This window comes from Aspergillus viridinutans (assembly GCF_018404265.1).
Source record: "Aspergillus viridinutans IFM 47045 DNA, scaffold_5, whole genome shotgun sequence".
In the NCBI taxonomy this organism is placed as follows: domain Eukaryota; kingdom Fungi; phylum Ascomycota; class Eurotiomycetes; order Eurotiales; family Aspergillaceae; genus Aspergillus; species Aspergillus viridinutans.
The window spans coordinates 406332-423330 of record NW_025091221.1 but is presented as its reverse complement, the minus strand read 5'-3'; the positions used below and the strand labels follow the sequence as shown (position 1 = coordinate 423330).

The 16999-nt window shown below is 49.5% G+C and overlaps 6 protein-coding genes and 1 non-coding gene across 7 annotated transcripts; 3 read left to right on the top strand and 4 right to left on the bottom strand.

Annotated features, from left to right (window-relative positions):
• Positions 1 to 1316: 1316 nt before the first annotated feature.
• On the bottom strand, positions 1317 to 2290 carry Aspvir_007088 (WSC domain-containing protein; the record flags this gene model as incomplete). The annotated part of the gene is made up of 3 exons (XM_043270273.1): positions 1317 to 1340; positions 1402 to 1916; positions 1978 to 2290. 3 exons carry the CDS (start codon positions 2288 to 2290, stop codon positions 1317 to 1319), a joined length of 852 nt encoding a protein of 283 aa, XP_043126208.1.
• A 4343-nt stretch (positions 2291 to 6633) lies between these two features.
• On the bottom strand, positions 6634 to 7640 carry Aspvir_007087 (CDP-diacylglycerol-serine O-phosphatidyltransferase; the record flags this gene model as incomplete). Its single annotated transcript, XM_043270272.1, has 5 exons — positions 6634 to 7002; positions 7067 to 7248; positions 7375 to 7412; positions 7472 to 7529; positions 7589 to 7640. 5 exons carry the CDS (start codon positions 7638 to 7640, stop codon positions 6634 to 6636), a joined length of 699 nt encoding a protein of 232 aa, XP_043126207.1.
• A 492-nt stretch (positions 7641 to 8132) lies between these two features.
• Aspvir_007086 (H/ACA ribonucleoprotein complex subunit GAR1/NAF1) lies at positions 8133 to 9070 on the bottom strand (the record flags this gene model as incomplete). Its single annotated transcript, XM_043270271.1, has 6 exons — positions 8133 to 8377; positions 8430 to 8458; positions 8515 to 8660; positions 8725 to 8825; positions 8885 to 8932; positions 8995 to 9070. 6 exons carry the CDS (start codon positions 9068 to 9070, stop codon positions 8133 to 8135), a joined length of 645 nt encoding a protein of 214 aa, XP_043126206.1.
• Positions 9071 to 9231: 161 nt separating this feature from the next.
• On the top strand, positions 9232 to 11789 carry Aspvir_007085 (threonine--tRNA ligase THS1; the record flags this gene model as incomplete). The annotated part of the gene is made up of 5 exons (XM_043270270.1): positions 9232 to 9881; positions 9953 to 10217; positions 10278 to 10853; positions 10910 to 11579; positions 11635 to 11789. The coding sequence occupies 5 exons, from the start codon at positions 9232 to 9234 to the stop codon at positions 11787 to 11789; spliced, it is 2316 nt and encodes a 771-aa protein (XP_043126205.1).
• Positions 11790 to 12002: 213 nt separating this feature from the next.
• Aspvir_r0014 lies at positions 12003 to 12163 on the bottom strand (the record flags this gene model as incomplete). The annotated part of the gene is made up of 1 exon (XR_006253204.1): positions 12003 to 12163. It is a non-coding gene; the product is annotated as a 28S ribosomal RNA (ribosomal RNA).
• Positions 12164 to 12462: 299 nt separating this feature from the next.
• Aspvir_007084 (glycosyltransferase family 31 protein) lies at positions 12463 to 13911 on the top strand (the record flags this gene model as incomplete). The annotated part of the gene is made up of 1 exon (XM_043270269.1): positions 12463 to 13911. The coding sequence occupies one exon, from the start codon at positions 12463 to 12465 to the stop codon at positions 13909 to 13911; it is 1449 nt and encodes a 482-aa protein (XP_043126204.1).
• Positions 13912 to 15002: 1091 nt separating this feature from the next.
• mpkA (mitogen-activated serine/threonine-protein kinase SLT2) lies at positions 15003 to 16593 on the top strand (the record flags this gene model as incomplete). The annotated part of the gene is made up of 5 exons (XM_043270268.1): positions 15003 to 15115; positions 15266 to 15398; positions 15455 to 15521; positions 15576 to 15890; positions 15947 to 16593. The coding sequence occupies 5 exons, from the start codon at positions 15003 to 15005 to the stop codon at positions 16591 to 16593; spliced, it is 1275 nt and encodes a 424-aa protein (XP_043126203.1).
• Between the last annotated feature and the right edge of the window lie 406 nt (positions 16594 to 16999).

Here is a 16999-nt window from a genome sequence, read left to right as displayed (position 1 = left end):
TATACCTCGTGCATCCTAAGCCCCCGAACGCAAGGCAAAATGACAACAAATAGCAAACCATAGCCGTCGTTCCAGAGACCAGGATGTCAGTCACGCAACGGGTTTGGTCTCTGCTCTACCGCCGGATAGGCTCCTTAGTTACCGGGCAACATGCGACGGGGCGTGGGACGTACATGAGTCGCCTCATACGCCGAGAGGGGTCTGAACCGCGAGCAATGGCTTGGAATTGACGATGGGAAGCACGTTTCGAGAGGATCTAGGGGATATCGAAAGGGTTCATTATGTCGATATCGATACTTCGAGCAGAAGCTAGGTTGCCTTTGGAGAGTTCTTCGAAACTTGTCGGGCTCAAAGGATGCACTCGTCAATGGACGCGTAAAGTAGGATTTTCTACAGGTCACGAGAGACATTGCTACGAAAGTATTAAGACATTCCATAAACCCAACTGTATTTAATAGCAAACACGCAGCTGCTACGTGGATCCGATGTGAATGGATTCCTCACAGCAGGTCGTTCGAAGTGCGGTCACCGGATTGGAATGCTACTGTGGTATAAGGTAAACTGATATATTATTGACTTCAGATGAGTGCTTAGAGATGGTATCCATATTCATTTCAAACATTAACTGCAAGACCTGTCCATGACTCTCTCTTCAGCCAGTCTTTCATTCCACCCTAGGGGTGAAATCCAAGACGACGAGGAAGTTGAGTGATGACTCGGAAAAGCAAAATGTGGCATCACAGAAAGAAATCAAATGAAAGAGACAGTCCAGCTCAAGTAGAGGGGAAATCAAAGAAAATAAACTGATTACAGAAGAAAATATGAATCGACACGCCAACTGTGGAACGCCTTTTGAATAATACAAGTTCCTTCACATACGTCCAACTACAATATCGGGCCCATGACCCTACCAATGACCCTGCCGGAAGTAACATCCAAGGTATATATGATTGATTTGGGATGATGTGATATCGTCCGAATATCCTGCCCAAACGGGGTGACCTGCTCGAGAAGCTCCCTGATTCGCATCTTTCATAGAAACAAGGACAGCGTGGTTTGAGGATTTCCGAGTTTTGCCGATAGCGAACTGATTGGAAGGCCGGTGATTTCAAGAATAAGCCTCTTCATCACGCGCGGACGACAACAGGCTCGTAAAGTGCTGAGGAGTCTGTTCTAGTGACCGGCTAGGAACAACGTTGTGGAATTCGTAACAGTATGTTAAATTCATAGCAAATGCGACGACTCAAATTGCCTTGATGGACTTGGACGCTGTGCTTGATGCAATGCGGCTAGGGATTGCTTCGATACATTTCGAATTAACGTCGGTCAGGGTTTGTTACCTAGAATTTCGAGTCAGTACCCCGAGTTAAATATTCCCAGCGCAGATCTGAAGACCCTCACCTGTAAGATACGACGGGAAAAGTCTTGGTCATCGTCAATGCTACCATTGCTTTGGCGCCTTTTTGCCATGAAGTCGCCATCGAAGCGCGAATCGGACGTGGAATCTTGCGACGTAGGCTTGCCAAAGTGCTCAGCGGCAGCGTTATTCGAGTACTGCGGCTGCACATTTGCGCGCTTCCTGAAGCGCCAGAGGAAGAATCCAGCTCCGACAAGGGAACAGAATCCCACTACACCGACAACAACACCAGCAGCAATGGCAGCAGTGTTCGGACCATTCGACTTCTTTTGCTGGTTGACTCCGTTTGTCGTGCCCGCCCCATTGGCTGCTGCTGTGACGACTACTGTCTGCTCCCCTTGCGTGACGACTTGACCGTGACTGCCAGTAGTCACACTCGACCCGCCGTTGGTCGTTGATGTCGAGCTTGAGTTGATGCTGGCAGACGAATCATCCGCGTAGTACGGAACATTGGAACTTACACCAGTCAGGTAGACGGAGAATGTATCTTGACCACCACCTGTTAAATCATCAAGTCAGCACGGCAACGGAACCAGCAAAAGTTATAGAGAAGACCATACACATGACATCAGGCCAGCCAGCGCATTTGACGTTACAATCGGAATTGTCCGTCTTAGCCGACTTCGCGGGCAGCACATTTCCACAGAGACAGTTCGATCCCTTCGTCAAGGCAAAGACAAGATTGTTGTTGGTCTTCATGCAGAGTTGCTGACAGTAGCCGTTACTCTGGTACGTATAGGGGCCTTGGTCTACCAAGGGTGTGGAGTCACTGAAACAACCCTCGCTTACCATGTCGCCGGCGAAGGCTGCTGGAAGGTTGGTGAGGAGCAACGCTGAGGCTGTAAAAGCAGACCGGATTGTGAATGGCTTCATTCTGTGTTTGGTATATGTGACTGTAATATCAAAAAGCGAGAGTTGAGGCGTTAAGCGGTTGATGAGGTTTGGTGAGAAACGAGAGACGGGGGACGACCAGCGTAACCCTTGGATATTATTTTGGGATGTTGTCTTCAATCAACTCCCCGTTTATCCTTCCTGAGTAGCGAGCGCTAGGAACGGTAACGAGAAACAGTCGTCGTGATTCCTCGACGGTCGGACCCAACTTAGACGATTGATATGGCGAGTCGACGGGCGTGAGATGCCAGAGGAGAGCGACGAAAGAGGTATAGTTGAGGCAAAGTTGGAGCGAAGAGGGTGATATCGATGAAAAGCCTGTGATGGTCCTTCTGGAGAAGATGATCCCTTGGCGGGGAAGAAGTTGAGGACCGGTTGTTTCACAAACCCCTTTTGTCGGGAAGCTGAAATGAGCAATTTGAACGGGGCTAATCGCTCGCACCACGGTGTGACCAGTCAGGCAACGACCTCCTTCGCGTCAATAAGGGAAAATTGGGTCTGAGGTAGAACAGAGAAAGCGAGGCGTCGAAGAAGAAAATTAACAAGAAGGACGTCGACAGAGAATACAAGGAGGGTGGTTAATGAAGTCGAACCCTTCCAACATACGATAGAAACGAGTGGAAATTTAGTGGAGGGAAAGGATTATTATGAAAGGGGTGACAACGGAGGAAGAGGACAAGCAGTAGGAGAAGGGTCTGGAGAAAGACGGAAGACACAGACTGAGTGAGCGACTGACTGATAGTGACTGATATTATGAAGAGGGACAGATTATTGAATGGAGGCAGTGGAGGGATTATTGGCTTAAGCGATAATCTCCAGGTTCAGATTATTATTATTAGGAGGGACTAGCCTAAGGTACAGAGTACTCCGTACAGGGTAAGGTAAACAATGCGATCTCTCCCACACAAAGGTAAGGAACCTACTCAAGGATTGGAAAAGCATACGCACGCGGTACGCCATTTTCTGTCTCTTAAGGAGGAACAGTGTCTAAACGGCCTGACCCTGGTTCGCCTCTGACCGTAATTTTACATCCCGCGTAAAGAGCTCCACCCATCATTCTGTCCAATGAAATAAATTACCATTGTTTATATAAGCGCATTTGCCGTGCTGATGACCAGGGGCACAGTAGGTCATTTCCATCTTTGGCTACCCGGCTGGAAAACGGGAGCAATTGTGGTACAGACTAAGCCTGACATGGTAAAGGCGTGCATTAGCTTGCTGAATTGCGGTGGCTCTGCTTTTCCGTTTCATTAATTGAAAGAGGGGCTGATGCTGTACGGAGTAAGGCAGGTACGTAAGGTACGGAGTACTTAAAGTTATGAATTGCCTGGAGTGCTAAGTGAGGTACCTGCAACTGTTAGGTACACAAGGCATGGTGAAGCTACAATGTCGTACCTATATAGGTACCTAGATAGTACCTAGTCTTCCTTATCGTTAAGGATTCAAGCTCCAGGACCGAGAGGGAATAGGTGCAGTTGAGGAGAGGATACAAGAGATCTTCAGATACGGAGTACCCTGGCAAAGTTTAAGCAAGTCCATCTTGTGGGATAACCAGAGTTGAAGGATCTGTTATCTGCTGGTAGTCACAAGTCATGTACGGAGTACCTTTCCTCTATTGGCCTCAAAGCCAGGGTAGGTTTTCATTGTCGCATGGTCGAATTATCCTTATGAAACAAAGCAAATGAATAACTTGGGATCCACTGCCTGACCTACAGAGCGTCCTGCTGCCCTTGTAGCATCATTCAACATTTTCCCCAAGTTAGAATCAAGTTCAACCGAGCACCTACCAACAAACTATCCATCTGCCACTTTCGCGTGGTCTCTCTTGTTATTTTATTGCTGTAGATAGATGCTCAGTACGGAATATCTAACTCTCTATTCCCGACAAGCCATTGTCAGCCACATTGCAATGACAAGGACGCGGCGTCGTCGATCCCTGTTTCAGCCAAACGCCCCAATGAATCTCACACACACGGACCCGTGATGCGAATCCTTATTCCGTACAACATGTGTCACATTTCTTCAAGGACATCAATAATACTCCATAATGATCACAACCAATATGGTTTTCAACATAGCGAAAGTTCCTCTCTTACCTTCGAACTCGTGCAAAACTCCATGAGTTCCAAGGCTCCAAGCGGCCACTCCCGGACTGTGTGGGTCTGAACCCCTTCATGGCTTCTGCAGGTTAACGCGGATCTCTAACCCGTAAAGAAACTGTAAGGTTCACCAATGTTTGGGTACTGATTCAACACACAACGAAAACATAGCGATAAATTATAATACCTCGATCGCTAATCCTCTGAGCGATAAGGCTTGGAAGATCCGCCAATGGCGGAGACTGATTCTCATGTGAGCGATAATGATGAACTTGGTTCGTTGTCCAACAGGCGTGATTTACTCCTCAGATAGATCGAAGATAATAGGTCATTGACTTCGCCACTTACGTTGTGCGACAGACGCGCATCTCGATGGAGATCAATCAAAAAGTTTCCATACAATTCTGCTGAATGGGAGAACGAGGTAGGCCGAGAAAAGTAGGCCGCGTATGTCACCAGTTCGAATTCGATGTTACTGTCATGAGAGCAGGAGACTGTCCCTGACTCCTGACTCTTCGTACCCACTACGGATTAAACCCTCAGGTCATGTTCATATGAGATATGACACTCGGAACTACATGTAGTCCGCCCACTCCATTTGCGATTTCTTGAAAACCATCATGCTCATTGCGAACAGTCGATATTCTCTGAACTCTGCAAGTCCACTAAACGATAATGACAATTCTTTGTAATGAAATGACGTGGCATATATGCCGAGGAATACCGCCTTTGTATGGACGTTATGGAGAACCAGCCATTCCGGAAAATGAGAGGAATGTTACTGGAGACATTGAGACAGTAGTAGTGGCCTGAAGACACGGGCTCACACTCCATCAGTCGCGAATATCCCTCATTCAATCAGATTTGCAGCAAGAACTTGACGCGATTAGAGCAACTCGATAGTTTCGAATAGGCTGGGTTCATGGTCAAGAGACAGCAGATTCATATGTACTTCTGCCAGAGCCTCAAATCAACAGATCTTGCATGTACGAATGTTTGCCCAGGACTATCAACTCGCACTAATACCGAGTATAAATAGATCAGTGCTCACTTTCCGAGAACCAAATCTAGATAGACCCCGGTCGTGTGCCGTTCTTTTTATGACCACACTATCCCAACAACACCATCGCCCTGAGCCCAGGACAAGCTTCAATACAACAAAGGGATACGCCAGTATTTCACGTTCACCTCGACTCATGAAAAGTACTGTATGATGGAATACCTAGACGGAACGACCGGACGCTGTATGGATATGTCGATTTGTCCCGGACTACCGACAGGGTTATGAAGCCTTCAGGCAGGTCTAGAACCTGTCAATTGACCCACAGCACAACAGGCAGGCTTCCATCCAGTCCAATTTTGTCTTAACTCGGTGATCTATCGACTTATCGAGTCCACTGTGCCTGTCTAGAACTTCTGGAGTTACGCTGAAGCTAAGATTGGGAAAAAGTAAGCTGCTGCTGCCTCATTGCACTGCTTGACAAGTAGAAATCCGGCCGGCATCACAGACCTGAACTTGGCGGCCTTTCGCAAATTTGGCCTCTGAGTTATGTTTGCCTGCGTACTCAGTCGTCAACCTTGTCTTTAACTTGGAAGTTTGACTGGAGGTTTGAGGCGATTGATGGGAATTATCGTCAGTATTACATTCCATCGTCGATCAATAGACTTAAGGCTTAAGGGCTAGCTAGGCTCTCTATCCATGTTACACATCTGGATGATTAGTCTGATGTGGCGAGTATTAGGCTTGAAGGATTTCCGTTGCATGCCATGGAATAAACCGCTGATATTCATCATGCTGCGGGATGTTGTAGCCGCAGCGCAGCCGGCTGTATATATATCGCTACCTGTATTAAGACTATGGCCTCACTGTCATCCATCTCAGTTTCTCAAGAAATGCAGTATTTTAACCGATGTTCAATATGAATTGTCAATGATGGATGCATCTGACAAGGGTAAGGAATTGTTTGGTAAAGGTTCATTTGATGCACTGGAGCCGGGATTTCTACCAGTTGTTTCGGCGAAGCTCGACAACAGCTTAACTGGTACAAAGGAAGGCAGCAGAGGTATACAAATCATATGCACAATCAAACGCAAACTTTTCAAAATTGTATTCAACGATGTTTCACGTCCTCTCCTGTATATATGTTCGTAGAAAGATCATTCTATCACGATAGTTAAATCTTGAGCAGTCAAGCCTGGACTCGTCTGTACAGATTATCAACGCTTCTAGGGCTTGGGAATCTTTATCGACTTGCTGACCATCATGCAGCCGTGCAAGACAAACAACAGAACGACGGGGTGAAACTCAAATGGCGTGCCTTGGGCGGCGATTCCAAGAGGAAGATCCTCGAGAATCCAGCCCTGAGATACCCAGTAGGCCATGAACGAAGCGATGCCCAATGTTGTCGGGATCGGCGTGCCTTCAAAGTACTTGGACTTGCCAGTCTTATCCTTGGGAAGCACGGCGACGGTAACGTTGAATCGGGCCAACCGTGTTAAGCCACAAAGGACGAAGAACGCCAACAGAAGATGGTCGACGAGGGTGCGGGCTCCAAGAGCGAATGCGCATGCGGCCGGTGCAAGGCCGAAGGAGATCTAGAGTGCAAATATAGGGGTCAGCTGCGTCCCGCTGCCCTTGGGGAGTGCGAAGATGCCATACCAAGTCCGCCAGAGAATCAAGCTCCTGTCCCATGAGGGACGATTTGTTCCTCCATCTCGCGATTTTGCCATCCATAAAATCAAAGAATAAACCAAAGGGCATGAAACCAAGAGCGGCCCAAATAGCACCATGATCGTGTGGGTCTCCTAGACAATACCGCATCGACGAGAATACGGACATGACTATTCAGAATCTAGTCAGTGTCGGTTCACAATTTCGATTCAATGAGATCGCGGTCTTGCCTCCACAGAATCCTATCGAGTACGGTCAGCATAAAGGACGGACGATGTTTTTCTAACAGATCTTACCATTCAGCTCGGTCACCAAATCCGCAAGATGCAACGCCCTGCACGAAATTTGAATAAGCAACGTATCTTGATTCCCACCAGGTACTCAGATGCTAACCTGACCAAGCTAAAGTGACCCGTCTCCGACGAGAGGAGCATCTTCTGCTTTTCCTGACCTGCAATCAATGGGTGAGCATGTTGCGGTACAATTGCACCGTTGGTGATTCGAACTCACCTCCGTCGCCTGAAGCTGCGACACCGCTATTTGAAGACTGACTTGACGACATGGCTGCTGGCCGACGAGACATGCTCAATCCGTATCAACAAGAGTAGACGATATATGTGAGAAAAATTTACTAAAATGCAGGTTTCAGAGCGATCTGAAGGCTCTTGTAGGAAAGTAGCAGGTTAGAACAGGTCGAGGATTCCAGTGTTGACAAACGCACAGATTCTCCGGTTCCAGGGTCGGCCCAGACGTCATTGGAAAGGCGGTGCAAAGCTGCGCCACATGATCAAGCCACATGCTGCTAGGGAAAATTTCCAGCTTTAACATTCGATGATGCTACAGGCCTGGTTAACCTCTATTTAAAGGATAATGGACGTAGTCTTGTTGCAAGCGGACGAAAGTTGGACCCAGGCTGTGTACTTTACAACATCGCAGAAACTGAAGCAGCAAACTTTCATATGCATAATAAAATATCTCGAAAAAAAAGGTTCCTGAAAGAGCTCCCGTTTTCCCATAACGCCATAATAAGACAGTACTAGTCAAGACAAACTGTCTATCGTCGGAAACCTCCACTTCCACCGCGAGGTCCTCCTCTACCACCACCTCTGCTCCCACCACGGAAGCCGCCTCCACCAAAACCACCTCCACCAAAACCTCCTCCACCAAAACCACCTCCCCTAGGTCCTCCACGTCCTCGGGGGGCGCCGCCTCGGCCACCGCGAGGTGCACCACGTCCACCTCTGGCGCCTCCGCGAGCAAAACCGCCTCTGCCACCGACGGCCTTCTTCGGTTTCGAACCTAGACAAAGTTAGAATAAGTATACGATAACTGGACGAATCTAACGGCATACCCGGAGGGGGCTTAGGCTTGGGAAGGAACCTATTATTGGACAGTTAGTCACGCAACCATGCGAATCAAAGCGATGCAGAACGTACTTCTCAAGCGGAAGAAGCTTGTCTCCTCCAATATAGACCTTGTCGCCAGGCTTGAAGGATGTCGCGACAATGCCCTCCTGAGGCTTGATGGTGAAGTAGACCTGGTTGATGGGACCGAGAACTTCGTCGACCTTGCCGATAGGAGTCTGATGAAGAGGGTTAGTCACTAAGTTTTTGCGACAGGAGGTGGAATGCGAGTCTATGTCGTACTTTGTTCTCGAGGTAGATAGGGGCGTTGAAGTAAGGAATCTTGGGATTCACTGATTCGCAAACCATCTCGCCCTCGCAAGCGTGCATGACAGTTCCCATCTCTGCCAAAAAATCAGTCATCCATCATCAACCCCAAATGCACTCGCAACTGTATAATTACCCAGAACCTGTGCTGGCGGTCCAGTTTGTGCTTGGAATCCTCCGCGGCCTGTCCGACGAAAATTTCGTTAGCGACCACCAATCCTCAACTTTGGCACTATTCGAACTCACCACCGCGTCCACCAAAATTTCCACCACGGTTGGCGCCTGAGGCGAAACCGCCACGGCCACCTCCACGAAACGACATCTTGATTGTGGTGTTGTGATTGATGGAGCTGTCTGGAGTTCGGAGTCCGGAGAAGTTTTCAAATGGTGGGAGCCTCGAAACGGTAAAGTGTCGCTAGCCGCCAGGGCAGTTTAATGTCACGTGCTTCACCGCCTTCCTCCCCCTCATCGTTTCGAATTATTATGACTCTTCGCATACGCCGAAGAAGAGTCATCGTTCTGAGCCTGCTCCCCTCTTATTCTGCGCGTCTCCCGAACCGCTGGTCTGAACTTGCGGATACAGCCATGGCTTTTGAAGACTCGAAAGAATTGCCACTGCGGCCTGCAGAGGCCCAGGACGCCAATGCCACTGCCCCGCCGAAGGCTGCGAAAGCTAATGCGGCCTCGAATACCGACTCTCTCCCCGATTTCATAATTGAACGGAACAAGCTATTTGAAGAATTGTGGCAACAGTATCTTGAAGAGCTCAAGAACAAGCCTCACCCGGAAATCAATGTCCTTCTCGATCTCGGCGACGGAAGCCCCTCTCCTGTCCCCGCCAGGGCCTGGGAGACCACACCCGGATCGTTTTTGAGAGACGTCCCCAAGGATATCAGCGCCAACGTCGTCCTCGCGAAAATCGATGGCAAGGAACTTTGGGATCTGAACCGCCCTCTGGAGCGCGACTGCACCGTATCTTATGTTCCGTTCGACAGCCCCGAAGGTCGGGAAGTTTTCTGGCATTCGAGCGCGCACTGCCTAGGTGAGGCATGCGAGTGCGAATATGGATGCCTACTCTCTCACGGACCTCCCACTCCTCAAGGTTTCTTCTACGACATGGCCATGCCTGACAAGTCAGTTTGCCATTCCTACATTTCCTTACGTGTGCCTTGTGATGGAATAAGAGTCTGACTCTAAAGAATAGCCGTGTTGTACGAGAGGGTGACTGGCCGGCCTTGGATAGCAGAGCGTCGCGAATCTTCAAGGAAAAGCAAAGCTTCGACCGGTTGGAGGTCACGAAGGAAAACCTCAAGAAAATGTTCGCCTACAGCAAATATAAATTGCACTACATTGACAAGCTTGTGACCGGAGAAAAGAGTACGGTTTATAGATGCGGTACCCTGGTCGACCTTTGCAGAGGTCCTCACATCCAGAACACCGGAAAGATCAAGACCTTCAAGATTATGCAGGTATGAGCACCATCCTGCGGAAGCCGTTTTGCCAAGTCCATCGCTGATTGCTATGTCCAGAACTCTTCCGCATATTTCCTCGGTGATCAGACTAACGACTCTCTGCAACGTATTCGTGGTGTTGCTTTCCCCGATAAGAAGCAGATGCAGGAACATCTGAAGTTCTTGGAGGAGGCAGAGAAGCGCAATCATTTGAGAATTGGCAAGGACCAGGAACTTTTCTTTTTCGATGAAGTTTCTCCAGGCTGTCCTTTCCTCCTCCCCAACGGAACTAAGATTTTTAATGCTCTCCAGGCTCTTCTGCGGTCTGAGTACCGCAAGCGCGGCTACCAGGAGGTTCAGACTCCCAACATGTACGACGTCGGCATTTGGAAGACGTCTGGTCACTGGGCGCATTACAAGGATGATATGTTCAAGCTTGATGTGGAGAAGAGAGAATGGGCTCTTAAGCCAATGAACTGCCCGGGCCATTTCGTGCTCTTCGGCCACCGCGAGAGGAGTTACAGAGAACTGCCGCTGAGAATTGCGGACTTTGGTGTTCTGCACCGTAACGAAGCATCCGGTGCATTGAGCGGATTGACCCGTGTGCGGAAGTTCCAGCAAGACGATACCCACATCTTCTGTACCCAGGATCAGGTGAGGAGGGATCTTACGCCATCTTTTATGTCTTATTGTCAACTAACTCCTCACAGATTTCCTCCGAGATCGAGGGTCTCTTTGATTTCCTCCAGTCCATCTACGGACTGTTCGGCTTTACATTCAAGCTGAAGCTTTCCACTCGCCCAGAGAAGTATCTCGGTGACCTCGAGACCTGGAACTATGCCGAGGAGCAGCTCAAGTCTGCGATGACCAAGTTCAAGGGTAAAGACTGGTCGATTGACGAAGGCGATGGTGCATTCTATGGTCCTAAGATCGACATCACCATTGCTGATGCTCTCAAGAGAGAGTTCCAATGTGCTACTATCCAGCTGGACTACCAGGCGCCAATCAACTTCAAGCTCGAGTACATGACCAACGAGAAGGGCCAGGCTGTTATGGAAGAGTCGAAGAAGGAAGGCGAGACCAAGTCCAACGAACCTGGTCCAGGTCGGGCGCGCCCCGTCGTCATCCACCGAGCTATCATTGGTAGCTTTGAGCGTTTCTTGGGTATCTTGATTGAGCACTTTGGCGGCAAGTGGCCGTTCTGGATCAGCCCTCGTCAGATCCTGATTGTCCCGGTCATGCCTGCTGTGAACGACTACGTTGAGGAGCTGCAGCAAATCCTGCGTGGCGATAAATTGAATGTGGACATTGACATTAGTGGTAACACTATGCAGAAGAAGATCCGTACTGGTCAGCTGGCGCAGTACAACTTCATCTTTGGTAAGTCTTATCGCGAACCCTGATCTTTTACCTGGATGGTATTGACTTTGGGTAGTCGTGGGCGCTCAAGAAAAGGAGTCTCGCTCTGTCAACATCCGTAACCGTGACGACCCTGCTACACAGAACAAGGGCGTCATGGTCCCTCTTGAAGAGGCTCGCCAGAAGCTGCGGGCTCTGAGAAAGGAGCGCAGACTGGTGAATGCTCTGTAGAGCGATCCGACACTGGCATCTAGCGTTTATTGGGTGGCGTATCTCGAGGGCCGCTATTTTTGCGGCCAGCGGTCTCGCGTAGAAGTTTATGACTTATGAAGGCATTGATTTGCCTCTCTCACAGAAAAGTAGATCTGGAGTATTTAGCGATGAAGACACGAAAAGAGTTCTGATCTAGAAATCATGGGAGTTGTCTGATTCTGTATTATGGATAATCTACCTACCCTGCTTTAAATGCATGGAAGCTCACGTTCCCTATTTAGTGGGTGAACAATCCAACGCTTACCGAATTCTGCTTCGGTATGATAGGAAGAGCCGASATCGAAGGATCAAAAAGCAACGTCGCTATGAATGCTTGGCTAGCAACCTGAATCGCTACATACCAACTGGTGGTCCCACCGTGAGTATGGTGGCCCACGCCTATGAAATTTCGATCACCCCTTAATCAAAGTGGTGATAGTGACTGGTCAGTCTGGTCAATGGTGGTCGCCATCAACGACTTCAGGTTGTACTTGCCAAGATCATCTTTGGGGTTGGCAAGGGGGAATTCGCCCGATTTCCCTTCTACAAGAGGGGGAGATGCAGGCCACTATTTTTGCGCTTCTTTTCCAGCGAGTCCTGACTTCGCTGCAAGCAGGCGATATCTAACACGAACAGTCATGCTTGAATCATCATGCAGCAACTTCATCATTCGTTTCGTCAATTGCGACATGCATCCCCACTGAAACTTTTTGCCCTCGCTGCCGCCTTTATCTTGGTGTCCGCCTCCCTCGTGTTCTACTCCAGACCTGCCAGTCCCTCTGATATTGACCTCGTCTCCTCGCTACCCTCCAGCAACAACAACATAGAAAACAAAGGAACTTGCTATGTCGACCTCGACCTCTTGAGATCTCACGGGTACAATTCCTCTGCGAAATACGCACGGCTCGAGATAGCCGTGAGGCGAACAGGAAACTTTACGGGATTCTCCGACACCTTGCCCACCCGTTTCCCTGCTTATCAGAAGATACGTTTGGACACAGTCGAGCAACAAGCACCGCTGTCGCCGAAGATATGCTCTCCCGCAGTGACAATTCAAGCTCCGTTACCGGTCGCACCACCCAACGCGTCCCACATTCTGTTCGGCGTCGCGACAACACTGGAAAGACTGGATGATTCCCTGCCTGCATTCGCACACTGGGCGGCAGGAACGGACGCTCGGATATATGCTCTGGTGGACTCCGAGGTAGGCTCGGAAATAAGAAGGGTGCAGCAACGAGCCAAAGAATTGGATATCCGTTTGACTATAATTCAATCGGATGATGACCGATTGGATCAGTACTTCTCTCTACTCCGCGTTCTGCTCAAGCACCGCGATGCATATACGCGGTGGGCTGTCTTGATTGACGATGACACCTTCTTCCCTTCTATGCGGAATCTGGTGGACAGACTCGCAACCTACGATGCGACGAAGCCACAGTATGTCGGGGCTCTGACAGAGGATCTCGCACAGATGTTCAGTTGGAGTTATATGGCCTTCGGAGGTGCTGGGATCTTCCTCTCAATACCACTCCTTGAGCAACTCGACAAGGTGTATGATGATTGCAACAGCATCAAAACCACCGGCGACCGAAGAGTCGCCAGGTGTATCTACACCAATACACACACAAAACTCACCTGGGACCGCGACCTGTATCAGCTGGATCTCTGCGGGGATGCTTCTGGTTTCTACGAGTCCGGTCGCCCGCTGCCGCTGTCGGTCCATCACTGGAAATCATGGTTCCAGGCAGATATGGTTGGGCTCGGTCAGGTTGCGGCCATCTGCGGCGACGCTTGTCAGCTGCATCGTTGGCGCTTGAAGGACGACTGGTTCCTCGTGAACGGGTTCTCTATGATCAAGTATACTTCACCCGGGAGTGTGGATCTGATGGAGAAGACCTGGGAGGATAGTAAATACAGAGGCGGGGACGGCTTCGCGTTCAGTCTGGGTCCATTTCGCCAAAAAGATGAGGGTAAAGTGTCCTTTCGCTTGCAGAACGCAACCCAGCAGGCAGAGTCTGTTCGACAGGTCTATATCCACGACGTGGGGCCTGAGCAGCCTCCTGAAGTACTGGAAGTAGTCTGGAAACCTGCATCTGGGTGACGTTGCCTTCTGTCCAAGTTCTTCACAAAAATTCCTTGGACGACTTGTCGGTACAGAATACTCTGAGAGATTATTTAGCATTGAAGTCGAAGTCATACTCGTTCTTTGTTCCGATGCGACTTAGCAATGGCGGAGTTCCTGATTTTCTTTGTCCCTCGCTATGTAGCGAATAATAAACTCTCGAATTGAGTTTGCCTTTTGTCTGTTCTAGACTTCAAGCCATATGACCAGGCTTGTCAGCGCTGTGATTCCTGGCTACCCTAGCTTCAAGAGCAGAGTAGCCATTCATTATGGATTATGGAGCCTTGGGAATCCCCACCACAGCCCCTCTCCTGTCTCGGACGCGCCTCAGGCATCTATCCCTTTGTTCTCGATCTCACCTTTCGTCTTTGACATCGAGTCTTTTTTTGTAGCATGGACTCGCCGTAAATGCAGGTTTTTTTTTTCATTTTCCTTTGTATAATTTTTATCATGATTTAGGATCATCTTGATGGAGTCTCCTTCCTTTTCTCTACGACTGCGGCGGAGCACTGTGATTATTATTGATTAAGTTGTATGCACGTCTCGGCGCTCCAGCAGTTGTAGGCCCCACCAATCATTCCTTAATTAACTCCCCCGTCACATCCCCAACTGCGCAGCTTCACATCAAAACACATTCTATTTCTCCTTTTCCCCCTCCCTGCTCTCTTCCTTTTCCTCCTTCCCTACCCCTCATTCTCCTTTTGAACACTTTTCGTTTATTGTTTTGTTCTCATTCCATCGCTCCGCCGAGGTTTCGATCTGTCACTGCGGCTGCACCTTGTACTGCGGGGCTCGAACTACTGACAGCTCCCTTTCCACCAAGTCTGTCTCAGTTGCACCGGATCTCTTTCCTCCTTAAATTCATCCAGAAATTTGAGCTCTGACTTTTGCTCCATTGAGATACCCGCTTCGTCTTCACTCTTCTTCACTCTCGTTGGCACAGAAACATTGCGATTCGAATTCAACTTCGGCCACATACGACACCCTCTGTCGATTCCCCGCCCCGACTTTTCTCGTCGACCATAAGCCGGTCGCTCCAGGATAAAAAAAAAAGCTGTCGGATTTGAGCCATGTCTGATCTACAAGGTCGGAAGGTCTTCAAGGTCTTCAACCAAGACTTTATCGTGGATGAACGGTACAATGTGACCAAGGAGCTGGGCCAGGGTGCATACGGTATCGTTTGGTAGGTTGTCTGCATTCTCAAGCGGTTATCTGTTTCTGCATCAAGCTCGAGAGGGTTGTAGGGCAGAAAAGAAGTGACGCCAGAAGGGGTGGTGAAGCGGCCATGGATCTACGATTGAATCAAGTACTGACGACATTCATTTGACTGTAGTGCTGCCACGAATGTTCATACTGGTGACGGCGTCGCCATCAAGAAGGTTACCAATGTCTTCAGCAAGAAAATCCTGGCCAAGCGGGCATTGAGAGAGATTAAGCTTCTGCAGCACTTCCGAGGCCACCGCAACGTACGCCAATTGCTTGTTTTTGCTCGTAAGATCGGCAGGGCTGATCGGAACTGCAGATAACCTGTCTATACGACATGGACATTCCACGACCGGACAATTTTAACGAAACCTATCTATACGAGGGTGAGTGCCACGACCACTATGGTGCATCAGCAACCACTGATTGATTTCATGCAGAATTGATGGAATGTGATCTGGCCGCCATCATCCGTTCGGGACAGCCCCTAACCGACGCACACTTTCAATCCTTCATCTACCAGATTTTGTGTGGACTCAAGTATATCCATTCCGCCAATGTCTTGCACCGAGATCTGAAGCCAGGTAACTTGCTGGTCAACGCGGACTGCGAGCTCAAGATCTGCGATTTCGGTCTAGCCCGTGGTTTTTCGATCGACCCCGAGGAGAACGCCGGCTATATGACCGAATATGTTGCGACCCGGTGGTACCGTGCCCCTGAGATTATGCTGAGCTTCCAGAGCTACACCAAAGCTAGTATGTCGTAACTCATTTCCGTTGCGATTAGACCGCCGGTATGCTGACGATCATAGTCGACGTGTGGTCTGTAGGATGCATCCTGGCCGAGCTGCTCGGCGGCCGTCCTTTCTTCAAAGGCCGGGACTACGTCGACCAGCTCAACCAGATCCTCCACTACCTGGGTACTCCCAACGAGGAGACTCTCAGCCGCATTGGATCTCCTCGTGCCCAGGAATATGTCCGCAACCTGCCGTTCATGCCCAAGATCCCTTTCCAGCGCTTGTTCCCCAACGCCAACCCCGACGCACTCGATCTGCTGGATCGTATGCTGGCCTTTGATCCGGCGTCGCGTATTTCCGTTGAGGAAGCGCTGGAGCACCCATACCTGCACATCTGGCACGACGCCTCTGACGAGCCCACCTGCCCAACGACATTCGACTTCCACTTCGAAGTCGTCGACGACGTGCAGGAGATGCGCAAGATGATCTACGACGAAGTGGTGCGCTTCCGCAACGTGGTCCGGCAGCAGTCCCAGGCGCAGGCCGCCGCTGCCGCGCAACAGCAGCAGCAGCAGATCGCTCAACAGACCAATGTTCCCATCCCTGACCACCAACAGGGAGGCTGGAAGCAGGAGGAGCCCAAGCCTCAGGAGGTGCACGCCGCGGGCGGCCACGCGAACGATCTGGAATCGTCATTGCAGCGGGGGATGGATGTCCAATAGACGTTTACTGTCGTTGGAGGATGTCTCGGTCGTGTCGATTGTTGCATTGTTCATAAACTTAGTATATTATCACTTCATCTATACCTCTTGTTTAAGCACTACCACTGGACATCGCCTAGCAGAACATTGTAGCCGTCCTGGTCGGGATGAAACTCAATCTATATCCATACGCTAAGGCAATGCTAATGCAGATGCATGACCAGACATTGTCTCCAAACTCGAAAGTCCAGCTCAAGCTCACGTAAATACATGCACTAACCCATCAATTCAACTCTATAAACAAAACAAATCCATCAATCATTATCATCCAAATCGTGTAAAATCAAGTACCTCCCTTTGCATACCCGCCCATCCTATCCTATCCTACCTCCCTTTGCATACCCGCCCATCCTATCCTATCCTACCT